The sequence below is a fragment of the Elephantulus edwardii genome, unplaced genomic scaffold, assembly GCF_000299155.1.
Source record: "Elephantulus edwardii isolate Elephantulus edwardi_28Jun2011 unplaced genomic scaffold, EleEdw1.0 scaffold00086, whole genome shotgun sequence".
Taxonomy (NCBI): domain Eukaryota; kingdom Metazoa; phylum Chordata; class Mammalia; order Macroscelidea; family Macroscelididae; genus Elephantulus; species Elephantulus edwardii.
The window spans coordinates 1,757,549-1,776,900 of record NW_006399836.1 but is presented as its reverse complement, the minus strand read 5'-3'; the positions used below and the strand labels follow the sequence as shown (position 1 = coordinate 1,776,900).

General features: G+C 52.9%; 1 protein-coding gene across 1 annotated transcript in view; it reads right to left on the bottom strand.

Moving 5' to 3' along the window:
• Window positions 1-13,525, bottom strand: part of LOC102852111 (NADH-cytochrome b5 reductase 3-like) — a 29,936-nt gene extending 16,411 nt beyond the window's left edge. The window contains exon 1 of the mRNA XM_006890056.1: window positions 13,492-13,525. Within this exon, the coding sequence (XP_006890118.1) occupies window positions 13,492-13,512 (21 nt within the window). The 5' untranslated portion in view covers window positions 13,513-13,525. The remainder of the gene's footprint in view (window positions 1-13,491) is intronic.
• Between the last annotated feature and the right edge of the window lie 5,827 nt (window positions 13,526-19,352).

The window sequence follows — 19,352 nt, the reverse complement described above, 5'->3', positions numbered from 1 at the left end:
GTTGTCTTCAGGTACAGCCAACAGTATCACTTCTCTTAAGCATCATGAGAAAACCTTCTTTCAGAGCCAATTCTCCTGAGGAAAGGGTGGAAAGGAAGCTGCATGACTGAGCATGTATCCCTTTTCGCTCTGGCTGCTGGGAGGCTCACAGGAAAGCTCACCAGTAGCTACATAACCTTAGGACTGTGGGTCTGTGCCTCCTCCCCACCTTCCTGTCTTTTAATCAGTTTCTTTGGTCCAGCTAAATGATGCCAAGTCCCAGCTACGTTAGGTAGTCAGAAAACAAACATCAACCACAACTCAAGCGTCCACCTATAAGGCCTTCCTTGGCCAACTGGCTCCATAGTGCCTTTGGACCCGGGCCCTGAAATTGCTGGGTTTGGGGTTCTCCTCCATGAGCCCATTACCATGGGATGAGTCAGTGTTACAGGAGTAAACCAAGTCACTCTCCACAAATGCATGGTCTGGGATTTGAACCCTGAGCCTGGTGTCCTGGTCTCCAGGAGTGAGGGGCAACTGAGACATACAGCTGGGCCTTGGGAAGCACTGCTCCTTGCTGTGTGACCCTGGGCAAGCCCCTTTCCCTCTCTGATCTGGACTGAACCAGACAGCCCACAAGGTTCCCCAGGCACAGGTCATCAAAGCCAGCACTCTGCTGGACGCCCGGCCCGTGTGGAGCAGCACACAGGCGTGAAGCGTCATGACAATGCCAGCAGGCGGGTCCTGGCACTGTTGCCACTGCGGTCACTCCTGAGTCCACCTGTCTCCCTAAGGGGGCCCCTCAGGCATCACCCCATGCTGACGAGTCGACATGCCAGGAGAGGTTTCTCCTTCCCCCCCCATGAGTCAGCCTCACAAAGACCACAGGCAGGGCTGACCCAAGCCACGATCCGGACGCCACCTTCCCCAGGCAGACCACGGGCTCCGCCGAATCCAGCTCCTCCATCAGACCTGAGGATCACAGTCCACACTCCACGGGGTTGTGGGAATCAAAAACAAGCCACAGCAGGTACCAGGCCAGGCCCAGCCCCTGAGCTGGCCTGTGACAAAGGCCCACTTCCCTCCCAGGCCTGAAGAGGCTCCTCAATGGTCCCATGAGGCATCCTTCTGCCACACAGCTATGCCCCCTTTGGGCAGCCTCACCAATCGACAGAGTGAGATGCAGGGAAAAGTCAAGCAGCTCAAGACTGCTCAGGTCATTCCATCAGAAGAGCATGGCCAGCACCACTGTAACCAGGGAGCCTCACAGAGATGGGACAGCAGGTGACAGGACCAAGGAGGACACAGGCCATCAGTGGTCCCACCCCCTGAATGCCATCCACCTAGGACAGCGGTTACCCCACGGTCCCCTGGTCCTCCCAACACTATACATCAACACAGGGCACTCTGTGGTCCTCGTGTGCTCTCAAGGACACACATCGAGGATGCCTGTGGCCCTCCTGTTCCTCTCAACACAATGCCCAAGGACACAGTCCATCCTTGAAACGTCAGTGCCACAAAAATGAAGCCTGAGATAAAGGAGGCGGAAGAAACAGTGTAACGCAAGACTACAGAATGCCATGCTCCCCCCTCCCCCCCCCCAGTTCCGGGCAGACCCGGCGGAGGAAGAACCTCTGAAGCGCAGGACAGGTATGTAGAGCTGATGGCATGTAAGTGAGGTCCATGGATCAGATAACAGTGTCGGACCAGTCCACATCCAGACTTGACAACTTCTGCGGTAACATGAGGGAGCTCCGATGGCCTGGTCCGAGGGAGCTGTGCTCTCGACTCAATGGCCACACAATTTTCTCCTGTGCACTGGACAGCTGAGGAAATCCAGCGAAGGGGCAGCTATGAGCTGGCTGTGGCACAATGACAGAAAGAGAACGATCCAACAGAGAATACCTTGTTCTTAAGAGAGAACTTGTAAACAACTCTGAGATATCATCTCACCCCAGGAAGAATAGCAAAACTTAACAGAACAGCAAACAACAAATGCTGGCAAGGCTGTAGAGAAACTGGGAAACCTTATTCACTGTTGGGGGAAGTGTAAAATAGTGCAAGCACTATGGAAGGATGTATGACACTTTCTCAAAAAGTTGCAAATAGAAATACCATTTGACCCAGCAATTCCACTACTGGGAATATACCCTAAAGAGACCATAACTGTCACCCAGGCAGATATATGCACACTCATGTTTACTGCGGCTTTGTTCAAAGAGCTAGAAACAACCTAAGTGCCCATCAACAAACAAATGGACCCATCAGCAAACGAATGGATAGAGAAGCTGTGGTATATTCACACAATGGAATACTACGCTGCATTGAAAAACAGGGAACTCATGCAATATTATTCAAAATGGGTGACTCTGGAGGACATTATGCTGAGTGAAGTATCTCGGTCAAAAAAGGACAAATACTGCATGGTGCCACTGTTGTAAAACAGGACCGACATCAGGGTTGGGGGGAGACTGAGAAAGATGGGTTCAATAATGTATACTGCAGTGAAACAGATGAGGGAGAGAACTGTTTAAAAGGGATATGTGATTAGGTATTTTTGTCATGACAGGAGTTCAGAGTAAAGGCTGCATAGTGGAGTGGACCTGGGGGAGGGTTTGTAAAACAATAAAGAATTTTTCTTTAACTTTTCCAAGAGGGTAGTGTACTAGGGAGGAAGGTTGGGAGGGGGAAAAAGGTGCAACAATGAATGAATGGAAATCCAAAGTCTCTGTAAATTTTCACTGAAATAATAAATTTTAAAAAACAACAACAAAAAACCCCACCCCCCCAAAAAAACCCCAACAACAAATGGATAGAGAAGCTGTGGTATATTCACACAATGGAATACTATGCTGCATTAACAAACAAGAACTCATAAAATATTATTCAAAACGGGTGACCCTGGAGGACATTACGCTGAGTGGAATATCTCAGTCACAAAGGGACAAATATTGCATAATGCCACTGTTGTAAAACAGGACTGACATAGGGGTTGGGGAGAGACTGAGAAAGATGGGATAAATAATGTAGACTGCACTGAAACAGATGAGGGAGAGAACTGTTTCAAAGGGATATATGATTAGGTATTATTGTCATGACAGGATCTCAGAACAAAGGCTGCATAGTGGCGTGGACCTGGAGAGAGGAACTGTATAACAATGAAAGAATTTTTCTTTTACTTTTCAAAGAGAAGAGTGAAGGGGGTGGGGAGGGGGGAGGGAAGGGCAGGGAGAAAAGTACAACAATGAATGAATGAATGAATGGAAACCCTAAGTCTCTGTAAACTTTCATTAAAGTAAAAAAAGAGAAAGAGAGAGAGAGAGAGAGAACTTGTATTCCTGTGTTGAGGGGCAAGTCTGAAATTTATCTTCAATTGTCTAAGAAACACACATGCACATACATGTGCACACACATTACAAAGACAAAGCAAACATGACAAAGTGTTAGCACGGCATCCGAGCAAAGGATGTGCAGGGCAGTTCTTTATTTATTCTTGAAACTTTTCTCTATGTTTGATATTATTTCAAAATAAAAAAGGTTGCCAGGGGAAGGCCAAATTGGTGTTTCAAGAGTGCGAGGTCACCACCAGAAGTTCACACACTGTACTGGCCCCGAGTACCCACCGGTCCAGAGACAGCTGGCTCCCCGGCTCACCCCCTCTCCACCCCTCCCCATGTTTGGTTCTCTCGACAAATGACCTTGTGTCTGCTCTCCTATCATAAACTTGTAAATTCCCCTTTTCACTTTGGCAGCCAGGAAGCTCAGAGCTGAGTTCCTTCTTTTGTGGGCGTCCTGCCATAGGGGATTCTGCATAGCGTTGACCTGAAGTGAAGTGCTCATGTTCTGCTCAGGGTGGGATGAGATGGCCCCCGCCTCTCGTGGTCCAGCCTGCAGCGCTCCCACCCTGGAGGCCCCCCTGGGTTCCCACCTCTCAACTTGGACAGGGTATTCTGGGGAGACCTTATCATCCTGCTTGTGTCTTCACCTTCCCCAACAAGTGAACCCCTCTAACAGTGAGTAGGTGTTCCATCTCTTCCGGTCAGAACCTCTCATGAGGCCTGAGACCAGTCAGCTGAGCAATGCCTCAAACCCCCTGCAACTCCATGCAGGAGGGGCCTGATCTCAGCCCTGGGGTCCGCAGGCCTCAGAGTCTCACGTGCAGAAGGAACCTAGGACCATGCTCGCTCCCTTCCCTAGGAGATGGCATGCGAGATGAGACAGGCACCTGTTAGAGGGTTGTTCCCCACCAAGGGTGGGCTCCACAGAGAGGAGCCTGTCCAGTCACATCAGGGCCATGGCCACCTGCCTGGGAGACAGAATGTTCCCATAAAGGGCAGGGGCAGCTTCGGTTCAGCAATGGCCCAGCCCCACCCCAAACCGGCCTGGCTGCTTTAAGCCGATGAACAAAGGGCCTCTACCGGGGTGCAGCCAAGGCCTCGCCACAGAGCCCAGGGTGTTATGTGGCATGGGTCTAAAGAGACAGCCTGAGGGTGCCTGGCCAGACGCCTCCCACAGCCCAGGGCGACACAGCCATGTCTCTGCCACAGCCCACTGGCCCAGCGCCTGGCACATGCTGGTCCTCAGCTGTTAACCAAAAGGTCGGCAGTTTGAGCCCACCAGCCGCTCTGCGGGAGGAGATGTGGCAGTGGACTCCCTGTGCTTCTGAGGAGCAAGGATGGTGAGACCCGCTTCTCACATCCGCTGTCGGGCCAGCAAGAGGGGCCAGGCCTTGGATAAGGGCTTGGAAAGGCGGAGGGTCAGGGAAGGAGCGGTGACCACGAAGAGATGGGCTTAGTGACGGAGACAATGGGCTGTCCTGAGCACGGCACAGACTGACGATGCCGCCGGCTCAGACTGAACGCCGTGCTACGAGCTGGCGTTGACCAGACAGCATCTAACCACCACCATGTGGGCTCGTGTAAGACGGGAACTACGTCCGTGGTCAGAGAACTGGCTCGGGGTCAGGGGAGGCATTTCAACTCCGGGCCCTGCTCTCCTCAAGCACACCACAAGGACGCCCCATCTAGAACTGGGCGGGATGCAGAGGAAGAGAGACGAGGCCAGTCCCGCCCAGGGTGAAGCAACACTATTGTCACCCAGGCCTCGCTCCCCACCAGCTGGCTCCAGGGGAGTCACAGGGTACCTCACGTCAACTCTAGGCCAAGTGGCAGAAGGAAACGTATCCAAGGGTGGAGTCAGGGTCGCTCCCAGGCAGTGTAACCACTCAGGACAATGCCCGCTCTGGGCCCCCTGCCCCAGCACAGCCTTGTCAGGAGCTGGCTAACCTGCAAAGCAGAATCAGCAACGCCTTGTAAAAACAGCAGGACCAAAATAAAATAAAATTAAAAAAACAGCAACAACAAAAAACCCAGCAGGACCACCTATCTTGGCTTGACCATCTGTTCTGCAGAAAACAACTCCAGGAAGCAGTATGCTAATGAATAGGGAGTGACCGAAGGTTTATGAATTTTAGGAATGTGATACCATTTTGTCTTTTAAAATATAAGATATCCTGGAAGAGGTCTTTGTTTTGTGTGAATGTCTGGGAATGTTTGATCTACCAGTCAATATCTCAAATGACAGATAAGAGATAATGCGATTACCCCTGCAGGCATGTTCCTAAGAGGTGTATATATACCCTGGTCAGAATATTAAACTTGCTATTTGTCATCAGCATTTAACGTCTCAGCGGCTTCATTTCAACCTGATGCCTCCTTTTGGTGGAATTCTCCGGACATATCGGGGCTGGATCCCTGATACAGCCTGCTCCCCCACCTTGTGCTGTGAGGCCCAAACCAGCACCCCCCAGTCCTCACACACCTACAGCCCCCCAGAGCCCACTCAAGGTGTCCTTTCCGCCTTAGGTCTTTGCACCAGTACTGCTCTCCCTTCTTCCCTGGCGACACGGCGGCGAGGCTCTCAAACGCCAACGATGTTCTGCTGTTTAAACCTACCAGCTGCTCTGTGAGAGAAAGACGGGCAGACTGCTCTTTAGAGGACAGCAGCCTTGCCAACCTGAAGGGACAGTCCCGTGCCCGGCAGAGCCAGGAGGACTTGGAACGGCCGCTGGTTGGGTTGGGTTTGGATTCTGCACCCTGAACACCCTTGTGCTCTGGCCCCACTAGAAAACTCCTATTCTTCCCTTCAGAACACTCAAACCCTCTAACTCGCTCTTGCAGCAATCCTGCATCAGGGTCCCAGGCTGTGAATCCTACAGGGAGGAGCCGGCCCATCCTTTGACCTCAGAACCTCTGGAGAAGCGTGGCCTTGGGGTGAGCATCACAAGGCGGTTCCGTCTGCACCAGCAGAGCTCCTTCACCCGCTGTGTGACACTTTCCCTCTCAACTGATCACGCTGTCTCTAGACTTTCACAGGCCCTGCGTCCTCTCTGTAAATCCCCTGGAGGTGGTCGCTCTGTGTTCCCAGCCCCACATGCCACTTCAAGTAGAGCCCATGAGGAATATCATTTAAGGGAAAAGTTGACAGGAATTACACTTACAGGAAATGACCATTGTTTGGAGCCCTGGAAATGAACGTAGTCACACACACACACACACACACACACACACACAGAGCCAATCTTTGGGCACTGACTGGAGTTGTGTGTCCATGTCTGAAGTGTAGTGTATGACCCTCGGAAAGTCCACTCGTTGAGTAGCTCACTCCATGGCAGTGACCATCTGTCCTGAGTTTGCAGACTGCCCACAGCAGTGGGGGCAGGAATACCCCCATTCCTATGTGACAGAGGAGGAAACTGAGGTTCAGGGGGGCCCATGATGGAGTCTGGACTCAGTTTCCAATTTGCACTCTGGATTTCTCCTGTGGTGGGATGAATCACTTTCACGTGATCTTTCTTACTGTAGTCTTGCAACACCCACCAAGTGATTGGTCTTGTAATGCCATGCAAAAGAGGTGCTCAGGGCCCAATCAGGGGATTGGATAGCTTGCTAATGATACAAAATAAGGTGAGTGGCACCCGTAGCGGGGGTGGGGTGGGGAGGCATCATGCAAGTAATCTGTCTGAAACCCTAAAAAGGGACAGAACTGTTTTGTTACCACAGCAGGCTTAAAATGAGACATCCCAGAATGGGCGGGGCAGAAAGGGAGGGAACAGGATTTTATGACCATCAAGAGGAGAGAGGAGGAATTCCTGCCTGAGAACCTTCTAGAACCAGGAGACAGAATGGTAACACTGAAAATGGTACATGACAGTGCAAAGTAACGGCAGAGTAACACTGACAACAGAAGCAGGAGGCTGGTGCAGAAAGACAGTGCAGTGGGCAAGCTGGCCACGGAGCGACAGCTGAGGGCTCAGGCCGAGGCTGGCTGGTGGCACTGGGCTGCCCTGGGAACGTACTGGAAGATCTGAAGAGGTTTGTCACACTTGTTCAAGCAGGACAGAGGCGAAGCCAAAGGGCCAGGAGTGATCTGTCTGTGCACATGACCTAGAAGCTGTCATTATCACAGAACCATATCCTGAGTTGTTCTGTTCCTGAAATGTAACCTGTTACTTCCTTAATAAATCCCATAGCTGGAAGTATGGTCTATGAAGTCTGAGTGACCACTGGAACGAATTCTAGGGCCCAGCTGAATAGAGTCAGAGGAGGAACAGCTGGTGCCAGATGTGGTATAAAGGTTGGTGGGAGGATGGAAGTCTGCGTCCACCTCATAGGAATCAGCCTTGGATTCTGATTCTTCTCCCCTGTGACATTAGGGGAAGCAGTCAGATGGCACTTGGCATCTCCTCTCCCTGCCCCAGCCCCCCAACTGCAAGCTCGTGGGTGGGGGCTGGGAGTGCAAAGGACATTCATGTCTGCACAGGTCTGCGTCCCTGGATGAAAGATGGCCTTGGCCCTCGAGCCTGCCTCCTTCCAGCCCCAGGCCTCCTGCACCCTGGACAGCAGCCCTGGGCTTGGCAGGGCGCCTGCTCCCCAGGGGGGTTCAGTCAGCGTGTGGTGACAGGCCCGAGAGGATGCCCAGGAGAGCTAGGACTGTCCAGTCACCCTGTATCTCCAAGCACTTGGTGCACGAGGCGCTCAGTCACTGTGTCCCCAACACCCAGAACATGAGGTCAGTCTTTATAGAAGGAATCAGCGACAACACACCCGGTGCCTATGACCCTGTCTCTCTCTGCCTCTATTTTGTCTAGAAGTTTCAGGGCCCAGGACAAAAGGCCAGGCCCCTGCGGGTGAGGGCGGGCACATCCTGCTGGCCCAAGTTCAATGCCCTCCGAAGAGCCAGCCTTGGAGCTGGGGCTCAGACTCCATCCCTCACTTGTTAAGCACGGCCAGAGGAAACACATACCCCCAGGTGTGTGCTCAGGAGGCACTCAGGGGACAGCTGACAAATGCCGCGTGCCTTTCTTCTGGCCCCAGTCCTCATTGCCACCCTCTCCTGGGCTTTGCTCATATTATTTCATTAAGTGCCAGCCCCGGAGGCAGGTGCTATTACTACACTATTAACAGTCTGCGGTCTGAGCCGGGGGACAACAGCCTCTGGCCACTGAAGGGCAGGAGTGGGCTTTTCTATGTAAGAAACACATCTCAGGGCAGCTGTGAACAAAGACCAAGCCTGGTATTTGGCCACTCAGCCCACAAACTTCAGCTGGCACCCGCATGCCAGGCTCATGTCCTAGGTGGTGGACACAGCCCCCTTCTCAGGAGCTCACCCAACAGAGAAGGGCCTGTAGCCAAGGAGAGGGTGTCACAGCGGTCGGGAACAAAGGCTTCGTCCCTGAAATTGTGGGCCTCACCAACATCACAAGGCTAGATGTGCTTTGCTTCCACTGACGTGGCGTGGAAGGGACTCGTCCCCACCCCGACTCAGTCTGTGGCCCCACTCCCATCCCCGCAAGCACTGGACAGAGTAAACAGGAGGCAGATGGCTGAGGCCAAGGCCCTGCCCTGCATCCCATCAGCTGGCTGGACTCATGGACCCACACTGTAACTGAGGCCAAGGCCCTGCCCTGCACGCCGTCAGCTTGTTGGACTCAGGGACACACAGACACACAACACAGCCACACTCCCAAGGCTCACCCCAGCCACCTGCTCCCAGGCCCTGAAAGCTCACCTCCAGGCTGTTGTCTGCCCTGTCAGGGAACTGTCATCTACCTGCCTCTCCCCGCATAGGAGGGGTACAGGCTGACTCCAGGAACCCCCAGCTCATCTTCTGTAGCTGAGGGTCTGGCTGCCCTGACCTCCCCATTCTGGGGTCCCTGAGCCTGCTGTTCTCCTCCTGGAATCATCCACAGGTGCCTTGGTGTCTAGGCCAGGTCTCGGGTGTGCTGAGGGATCTGCCAGTCCCCCTACCTGGCAGGGCCAGTCCCCCTCAGGGGTCCACTCCCACCCTGGAACTTGGACTTACCTGCCTGCAGACCACCAGCCGTCCCACCACAGGACCTAATGGCCCAGTGGCCGGCTCCTTCTGGTCTCCTCAGCAAATAGGAGGAAGTGGGAGGGGACGGAGGAAGCTCTGCAGTGGGGCTCCTGGCGCAGGGCCACAGGGAAGGGACGCAGGAAAAGCAGGTGGACAGCAGCCGCCTAGCTCATCTGCTGAGGGGCTGGCCGACCGGCTGGGGGATGGTGACCCTGCTCTCTGGGGACCAGGGCTCCCTGAAAGCCTCTGGAGATGCCCCCTGGGGCAGGAACGCTGGGTTGTTCCTGGGAAAGCTTCGTGTGCCCTGGCAGTGTCTACTCTCCAGAACAGGCAACAAAGCCCCCAATGTCCCTGCCAAGTGACTGGCTGACTTGAGTGCCAACCCCTCTTCAAGAGGCCCCCAGAGTGTGGGAGCAGGCCCCTCCCAGCCTGCGTGCTGCAGATAAGACGCCTGCCCACCAGCTGGTCCCCTTCACCACAGAGGCCTGGGCAGGAGGCCTGGCAGGGACCAGCTACAGGGGTTCCAGAAGGAAAGAAGACCCTTGTGGGTCCAGGGGACCCCAAAGGAGCCGGGTGGGGGCAGTAGGCTTGTCCCCATTGCTGGGATAGACGAGATAGGAACTGGCAGGAGTCTCTAACAGTGCTAGCGGGCACGGGGGCTGCTTCTCTTTTCAATAGTCACGTGGAGTGCCTGCTGGGTGCTGGGCATGGGGCACAACCAGTCACACCCGAGAGAAGGTGAGACTCACCCAGGGAAGCAGGCAGGGGTCAGTGTGTACCTCACAGCCCAGAGGGTCTTGAACAATGAGGGTGCGAGAAGTGACCCCCGGGGACTCGCGGGCTGTGGCGAGTTTCTGAGGCTATGTTTGCCTGTCTGGTCACCTGCAGCAAGGCTGACCCCTGGCCTGAATGTCGAGTGCTGGGCTGGGCCTCACGGTATAGCACACGGACCATGCTGGCCTGAGCAAGTGGCTAGGCGGCAGTTCTCCAAGTCACAGGCGACTTGGTGGAGCCGGTGGCTCTGGGACCCAATCAGCACGGGTGCCAGCCCCACCACACCCAGGGAGGCAGGAGGGGTGGAGGGGGTGTCCCAGGTCAGGCTCTGAGCCAAGAGAGTGAGAGAAAGAGCGAGAGCAAAAAAAATAAAAATAAATAAATAAATAAATAAAAAAAAGAAAGAGCGAGAGCGAGAGCGAGTGAGCGAGCGTGCGTGCGTGCGTGCGTGTGTGTGTGTGTCCCAGGTCAGGCTCTGAGCCAGGCGCATGTGTGTACGTGTGTGTGTACATGTGTGTGTAGGTACGTGTGTGTGTGTATGTGTGTGTGTCAGCTTAGGTTTTGACCTGGACCACTCCCACTGTCCTCTTCCTAAGAATTTGCATTTCCCTGCAGGCACAGGCCAACCTCATCCTCCCTCCTCCCCTCCTCGGGTTCACAGTGCTCCCTGCACGCGAGAGGTCTGTGACAACCCAGCACTGCGCGCAGGGATCCAAGCCATCTGGCCCAGAGTACACGCTCACTTGGTGTCCCTGAGTCACATCCTGGTCATTCTCACACTAAAAGCTCTTCAGAAAGCGACTGCCCACTTGATAAACCAGCAAAGCAAAACCAAACTCACCACGCTGAGTCCATTCTGACTCAGCGACCTCCAGGCACGGCAGAACCGCTCCAAGGGACCCCTGAGGCTGTGAATCTTTCCAGGAGAAAACAGTCGTCTTTCTCCTAAGGCGGAGCTGGTGGATTTGAACTGCTGATTTTTCAGTTAGGAGTCTAATACATTACACACCAGCCATCAGGACTCCTTTTCTAGACGACAGTGTAACTTTTAAATGCACTGGGAAGCCAAATAGACAGATGGCTCACTTTATTGCAATGTTCCCTTCATGGTGGAATATCTGAGGTATGTCTGCATTCGGAGCCTGAACTACATTCCATGGGTGGAAGCCACAGTCTGTCCTCTGACAAAGTTACAGTCTCCGCCCACCGCTGCTTGTAAAGAACCAGAGAGAGAGAGAGAGAGAGAGAGAGGGCCCGCCTGGGAGTGGAGGGACCGGAAGCCCCGGGCAGCGCCCAAAGTGACAGCCTGAGAAGGGAGGGTGGACTCTGGAGCTCTGGGACTCTGGCCAAGTCAAGGCTCATGTCTCCAGGAGTGAAATGGAGCCAGGGGCAGGGCCTGGCATGCTGGACAGATGAACAGCTTCGCTGGGTTAACAGAACAGTCAGAGGATAACTCGGATCGAGCTTGAGGCCACGCAGTTAACGATGCTGCCGAAAGCTCCGTCAAACCTGATCCAGCAACAGTCGCACGCCTGTCCTCACGTAGCGTCACACCCACACGTCCACACGGGCCCCCGGCAGTCACTCGTTCAGACGCTCTCTCACATGCACCACGGTCTGCACGGCTCTATACTCAAGTCATGCTCATTCACGTCTACACTCACACAGATACACAATTCACTCACACTCACACTGACTGCTCCATACACTCCGACAACGTGCATTTACTCGCACACGCAGACCCACTCTCACATAGACACTCTCCCATTCACAGGCTCCCCCTCCAGTCACCTATGCACATAGACCCTCATCCCTGGCACATTCACACACGGAGAAAACTCACTCATATAGGTAATGACACTCCCACACCATGTGCTCTCACATTAGTGTCCACACTCGTGTCTACTTATGAGCCCTAGTAACGCGCTCAAGCACTCAGCTAACTGAAAAGTCAGCCGTTCAAACCCACCAGCCCTGCTCTGTGGTAGCAAAAAATTTCCTGGGCCCCGCAGGGCTGCTGTGAGCCGGCATCCACTTGACTGCAGGCCCTTTGCTATTTTGTTTTCCTCTGTTTCTGCTTCTTTCCAGTGGGCAACCTGCCTGCAGCCAGTTCTAATTAGATGCCGTAGGAGACGGTGCAGACTCACCTCATACTGTTCCTGACAAGCAGCTGTCTCTGGGCTTCTGAGTCACCCAACACCCATCAGGAGGTATCACTCCCCGCCACTCCCAGGACTGTTTGTACAGACCCTTAACAATGGGCCACTTCCCTGTTGTGTAGCTTGGGGCAAGGGAATGAGCCACTTCCCTGTTGGGATAATCAACTCTCTCTGCACACAAGGACATCAGAAGGCTTGACAAGTTTTCTCCCAAAGACAGAGGCCTAGTGTTCCTTGAGGAGAGGCTGGCTCCAGCTGATGTCCATTCCTGACCGGATGTCTAAACCTAACACAGCGTGGAGTGTGGAGGCATCTCGGGACACCACCACTGAGGAGCCTCTACTCCATAAAGATTGCTGTTAAGTGCTGTTCCATCAACCACAACCCATAGCTGACCCTATGAACAACAGACCTGAACCCTGTCCTGTCCTGTGCCATCCTCACAATCTCTGACCCACTCGGGCCCCTTGCTGTATTCACGTCAATCTCCTTCCCTGACCCTCCACCTATCCCAGCATGAAGCGCCTCTCCAAGGCACAGCCTCTCCTAGCAACATGCCTGAAGTATGGAAGTCACAGCTTTGCATCTTTGCCACCAAGGAGCACCCGGGCTGAATCTTCCCCAGGACATGTTTGTTCTGGGAAACCCCATGGGGCTGTACTCTGCCCGTTGGGCTGCGGGGTGGAAGGGCAGGTTCCCATCCTCCCACACACTGTGCCCTCACCTGTCCCCAGATAAATCCACGCTCACAGCCGGTCCCCTCTGCCCCCGGGCACTGTCACATGTCCACGCCCACGCTCACACGCACTCACTTTCACTCGTGCCCTCCCATTCACTCTCACACCACCCACATGCACCCTGCACCCTGTTCCTCGGTCCCTGCACGCTCACACGCCCACGATCCTCGCCCTTGTCCCCAAGGGCCAGTCCCCTGGCGTCCCCGCGCCTGCCCGGTGCCGCGGACCACGGCAGTGACCAGCCCGGGGAGTGACCAGGCCCAGGGAGTAACCAGGCCTAGGCAGTGACCGGGGTGCGGCTATAGGCCCGGGGAAAGGTCAAGGTTCCGCAGCCCCAGCTGCTCTCAGCCCGGCCCTGGCCCCGACCAGACACCGTGTCGCAGTCGCGAGCTGAGGCCCAGGCTGGGGCCACCGGTCATGCAAGGCCCTGCTGGGGTCCCCGAAGTGCACCCCGCCCCGCCGGGTACCGTGCTCAGTTGTGACCCCATGGTGGCCGCCGCCTTGCTCCGGTGCCGGTGCCGCTGTGTCGCCGCTGCACTGGTCCCTGTGGTCACGCCTGTTCCCCGGGCTGCGGAACGTGGGCGTGACCAGGGCAGCGGAACGTGGGCGTGGCCTTTGCGTCGGGGGCGTGGCCTGTGCGTCGGGGGCGGGACCTGGGAGGCAGGAGGTGGGATCCGGGACCCACTTCCGCCTCTACCATTGACAGCCCCCCACGTGTCGGGAACCAAGGTTCCCGTGGACCAAGGGCAGCCTGGAACGTGGCGCCCCGGCGAGCGAGCTCGTGGAACTCACAAGCGCCATCGAGGCCCGCAGGGTCCAGGGCCCACATCGGACCGCCTGTCCTCCTTGTCCCCAGTTCCTCTCGTCCCCAGCTCCCCCTCGTCCCCTCAAGGCCTTCGCATTGGCCGTCCCCTCCCCTGCGAAGCTAGCCGGCTGGCTCAGGGCCAGTGTTACTTCATTGCTGAGCTCAAAGCTCAAAACTTAAAAGCTCTGGTCCAACCATTATGGAAGGCTGTATGGTGCCTTCTCAAAAAGTTGCAAATAGAAATACCATTTGACCCAGCAATCCCACTAAGGGGAATTTACCCTAAAGACACCATAAGTTTATTGTGGCTTTGTTCATAATAGCAAAGCTGGAAACAACCCAAGTGCCCATCAACAACAGGGATAGAGAAGCTCTGGTATAGTCTACACAATGGAATACTACGCTGCATTGAAAGATAAGGAACTCATGAAATATTATTCAAAATGGGTGACCCTGGAGGACATTATGCTGAGTGAAGTATCTCAGTCACAAAATGACAAATACTGCGTGGTGCCACTGTTGTAAAACAGGACTGACATCGGGGTTGGAGAGAGACTGAGAAAGATGGGTTCAATAATGTATACTGCATTGAAACAGATGAGGAAGAAAACTGTTTAAAAGGGTATTTTTGTCATGACAGGAGTCCAGAGTGAAGGCTGCATGGTGGAGTGGACCTGGGGGAAGGTTTGTAAAACAATGAAATAATTTGTCTTTTACTTTTCCAAGAGGTTAGTGTACTGGGGGGAGAGGGGAGGGTTGCATGGGGAGAAAAATGCAACAATGAATGAATGGAAATCCAAAGTCTCTGTAACTATTTATTGAAATAAATAATAAATAATAAATTTAAATTAAAAAAAAAAGAAGAAGTTGATTTTCCAGAGCATTTTGGAAATGGTGAGGAGACATGGGTTAGGGCAAGGTTCAGATTTGTTGCTCATGTGGTCGCCATGAGCCATCCTCAAAAAAGCTGCCTAACAACAATCCTTGCTGGAGGGTCAGCTGTAAGTCAGTTTGGACTCAAGAACATAAGCATTGGAGAATTGTCATCTACAACACTGACTCGATAAACCACACCCTAAATTTTGTTAAATAAATAGCATGTAAATATCACTTATTGCCAGGGGGCTGAACAGGCTGCAATGGAACTACCAGACGATGGAGAAATAGGAAGAAAGACCTAGCTTTCAACTTGGATGTGTCATGGGAATGTCACTGGACTGGGCAGTAGTAGGAATACAGAGGATTTGTGTTATGCTGAGCATTAATGAAATGAGCAGACACCCGGCTGAAAGAAGAGAGTAGCAAACTTTCACGTACCCAAACATTCTGGAGAAGGAGACTTACTGTGAAGTCATTGGTTCTCTTCCCGTGTCCAAAGAGCATGCTGCTGAGAGACAGCTTCTGGCATCTTGAGAAACTTTCAGCTGAATGCACATACAATTAACAGTCAACCTTCCTGGGAAGCCTTAGTAAAAGTTCTTCCAAATATGGGGGATGAAATAAATTGCAATGTCAATGGTCTAGGCTTTCACAGTGAGACACTACCCGTAGCTCAACTACCAGTAAAACTAATTCACATACTCCACTGAAACCCACAGACAGGGCCTATATGTTAAAACTTTGTTTTACTAACTTTGAAATCAGTAATTTATTTTTTTTATCAGATTTCCAGGCCTTTCTTTTGAGACTTTATGAACATGGCTAAACCTTACCATGACCATTTAATTTTGTGCAATTTTGGTGTTCTTCATCCTCCTCATTAAAACAACCCAAAAAAAGGGAAAGAAGGAAAAACATTGGTAGGAGTGGAAAATTAGGGGCACCTGACTCAAGTAAGGGTCAGCTTTAAGAGTGGGGTAGAGTTGGGTAGAGTGCCCTGAAGAGGCTGCCCCGAAGAGGCTGCGGGGGGGAGCCCCCTTAGTTGCTGGTCCCAGTGGGGCTGGAGGGGCCACATGGGGGGCATTCCGGGCGCTTGGTGCTTGACTTTCCGAGAGACATCTTCTGCTGGGACAGCTTCCTCTGGAGCGGTTCCTGCTGACTTTGGGGGAGGGTGGTCTGGAAGGGGGGTGCCTCGAACTCTGCCGTCCCCTTGATAGAGACTGAGGCTGGGGCTGGGCTTGGGGCTGAGGCCGGAACCAGAGCTGGGGTGGTGGTGGAGTGGACACCGCAGATGTTGGAATCTCCTCAGAGTCTGGCCTGTTGCCCACCTTGTCTTGGAGGTCAAGGCCTGAGGACTGTTGAAGTTGATGTCTTCAGGGAAGACATTCTGTATCAGAGCCTACACCACGCCTACTACCTGGATAGAATGACACAGAGGCTGCGTCATCTGGGCCTGGTCCTCTTCTTTCTCTGGCGACCACAGCCAGAGTAAGGGGTAGAAGGGTATTCCCACTAGAAGGTCAGGTATGAGTGTGATTTGATGGCCATGAGTTGCTTAAGGGAATTGTCCTTTAATCTGGCTACTCCCTGTTTTACCTTTGTCTTTGATACTGTGTCATCCAAGGATTGGCTCCTGTTAATGGTCTTTGCCTGAACCAGCCTTCCTCGAGGTGGTTTAACTGGTTTATGAGCTGCTTTGGGTGATGGAAGGTGGGAGGAGACCCTTTGTCCTAATCTCTCAAGGTCCTGCTGTAAGACAAAGAACAGAGCCTTCCCCTGGATCCACTCTCCTTGGGCTCCTTGGTAGAGAATCCCTGACTTGCTCAGGTATTTGATCTCAGGGAGTGGCCCCCAGGTGGGAAGTGGCAGGAGACCCTTTCCTTCCATTTTATAGAGGAGAAAACTGAAGCCCAGAGAGGAGGTGAGAATGGAGCTGGCAGTCAGCCTGTCTTTTACAAGAGGACTTAAGAGAGGGAGCTCTAAGCCATTGCAGGGCAACTCCTGCACCCCAAAACTCCATTACTTGTGCAGGACCTAGGTCACCAAGTCTATCAAATGAAAGAAAATTCAGCTCATCTAGTTAAATGGAAGAGTCAGATAAAAAAATGAGTTTAATTTTTTGGTATAACTCCCTCACCACCATTGATTCAATTCTGCCTCATATGTCAGCTCTACCACAGGACACAGTAGTAGCAGTCCTTTAGTGCATTTAAATCTGGAAATCTTTACAGGGAGCTCTGGTGGCCTAGTGTTCCCAAAGAAACGTGGTTCAAATCCACCAGCTGCTCCACACGAGGATGGGTGAACTCCTCCCATGAGGTTTACTGCCTCTGCTGGAGAATCAGCTGTGGGTCTGTTCCAACTTGATGGTACCCAACAACAACAACAACAAATCCTTACAAAAGTGGACTGCTTCATCTCTCTCCATAGAGCGGCTGGTGGATTTGAACTGCTGATCGGTCCTGTATCAGTCTGACATATATCCCAAACATTGCACCGATTATCTAACTCATTGCCTTTGATTTGGAACCAACCCACAGCTGGTCCTCCGCTGACTTTCCGAGGCTGTAGGTCACACTGGTGGACACTGACATCTCCCCCAGAGCTGGTGATGGGTTTGGACCACCAGAAAGCTTGCCCTGTGGATTAGCACAGGCCTCACGGACAACACCGTCACAGCTCCATGCACAGAATATGTTGTTGTTGTTAAGTGCCATCAAATAGCAGGGATTCATAGCGACTCTGTGAAGGAGAGTCCTCAGCACTTGGGTTCTCTCATCCTCTCTCCATGTTCATAGGGTTTCCGGAGACAACCTACTACGGAAGTGGACGCCACTCCTACTTCCAAGCTTGTTTTAATCAGGGAGCTCCACCCCACTCTCTGTCTGCATTGGGTAACCAACCATTAACGCATTTGACACATCAGTGTCACAGTGTTCCTCCTCACAGCAACCACAAGTGACCGCTCTAGCAAGTGGACACAGCAGGGCTATATGACCTAGAGGAATGTTTGACCGAAAACAATGAAAGACACATTCACCTTTGCCTTGGCAGCATTGCTTTCTGTCCACTGAGCCAACTGATCTCTATGTTGATGTTATTGTTGTTAAGTGCCGTTGAGTCGCAGGCGGCTCATAGCAACCCTGTGAAGGAGAGCCCTCAACGCTTGTGTGACTTTCATCCTTTTTCCAAGTTCATAGGGTTTCTGGAGGCAAGCTATTACGGAAGTGGATGCCACTCCTGCTTCCAAGCACAGAATATACGCACGCTAAAATCTCATGATGCCTGGGGTTGTGTTTGGCTACATTAGAAGGTTACCAGATAAAAGGCAGGATGCCCAGTTCAATTTGAATTTCACATACACTTAATGCTTTACCTACTCCCAGACAAGGTGGTAGATGTCCTCAGGTTTAGGAAATGAGGGTTCATGTGGCCAAAGAGGGAAAGCAGGTGAAGTGGGTGGGCCTTGAGTGGCGGGGTGAGCTGCTTTCTGGGAGGCAGCTAACACCCCTGGAAGAAAGATAAGTGGTAGATTCCAGGAAGCTCCCTTTGGATACAGATTGTGAGAGTTAGTGGGACCCCAGGATCCTGGGTGGGCTGTGGTGGGGTGGGTAAGTCTTCCACTTCCCTGGGGAGCACTCAGAACCAGCTCCCACAGATCCCCACCTCAGCTGCGTATCCAGGCAACTGGTGCAGGCGTAGGTTCCCCAGGAGACGTGGTCAGCGCCTGTGGGCACCCAGGTGGTGGAGCGTCATCTGTGCAGGGTTTATAACTGGAAGGTCAGCAGATCGAGTCTACCAGCTGCTTCTCGGAGGATTGCCTGCCTCCTGCCCAGGTTCACAGTCTTGGAATCCCAATGGGGAATGCCGTCATGAGAGTTTGGGGGTTAGTTTTCTGTTTTGTTTTTAGGGGATTTTTTTTTTTTTTTTACTAATCAGCAGTGGGATTTGGGAATTTTTTTTGGGGGTACTAATCTGTAGTGACAGAGGGAGGGGTGGTGGTTTAGTGGGTAAGAAATTGTGCTGCCAACCCAAAGGCAGGCAGGTCCCATTCAACAGTGGCTCTGAGTGTGAAAGATGGGCCATCTCCTCCCATATGATGCAGCCTGTGAGAAACCACTGGAGGGGGTGTGTGGTGTGTGTGTGTGTGTGTGTGTGTGTGTGTGTGTGTGTGTGTGTTTACCACTATCATTGGAGAGACGCAGGTATGGAAGGCTCCAGGCGCTTGTGGCTTTCTCTGTGCCCCACTGGGGGTTGGCAGAGCAGACTTGCCAGATGACCTGGGGGTCTCTGGTTCAGAGTTGGCTAGCATTTGGGCGTGTGGGAATGCTAACATACTGAAACGTTGGGCCACGCCTAGTGTCGTGGGAGACTTAGAATATATCTTCCTAGTGGAGAGAAAGTGATGCTACCAAGCCAGAGGTGGGAGACTTCTAATCTGTGGCCCTTAGGCCCGTTTTTAATTGTTTTTGGTGAAACATTCTTCTAGGTCGTATAGCCCTGGTGTGTCCACTTGCTGTACAGAGGTAACTTGTGGTTGCTGTGAAGCTGAACACTGTAACACTGATGTATCAAATGCGATGATGGTTACCCATGGTGGACAGTGTTTGGTGGAGCTCCCCGCTTGAAACAAGCTTGGAAGCA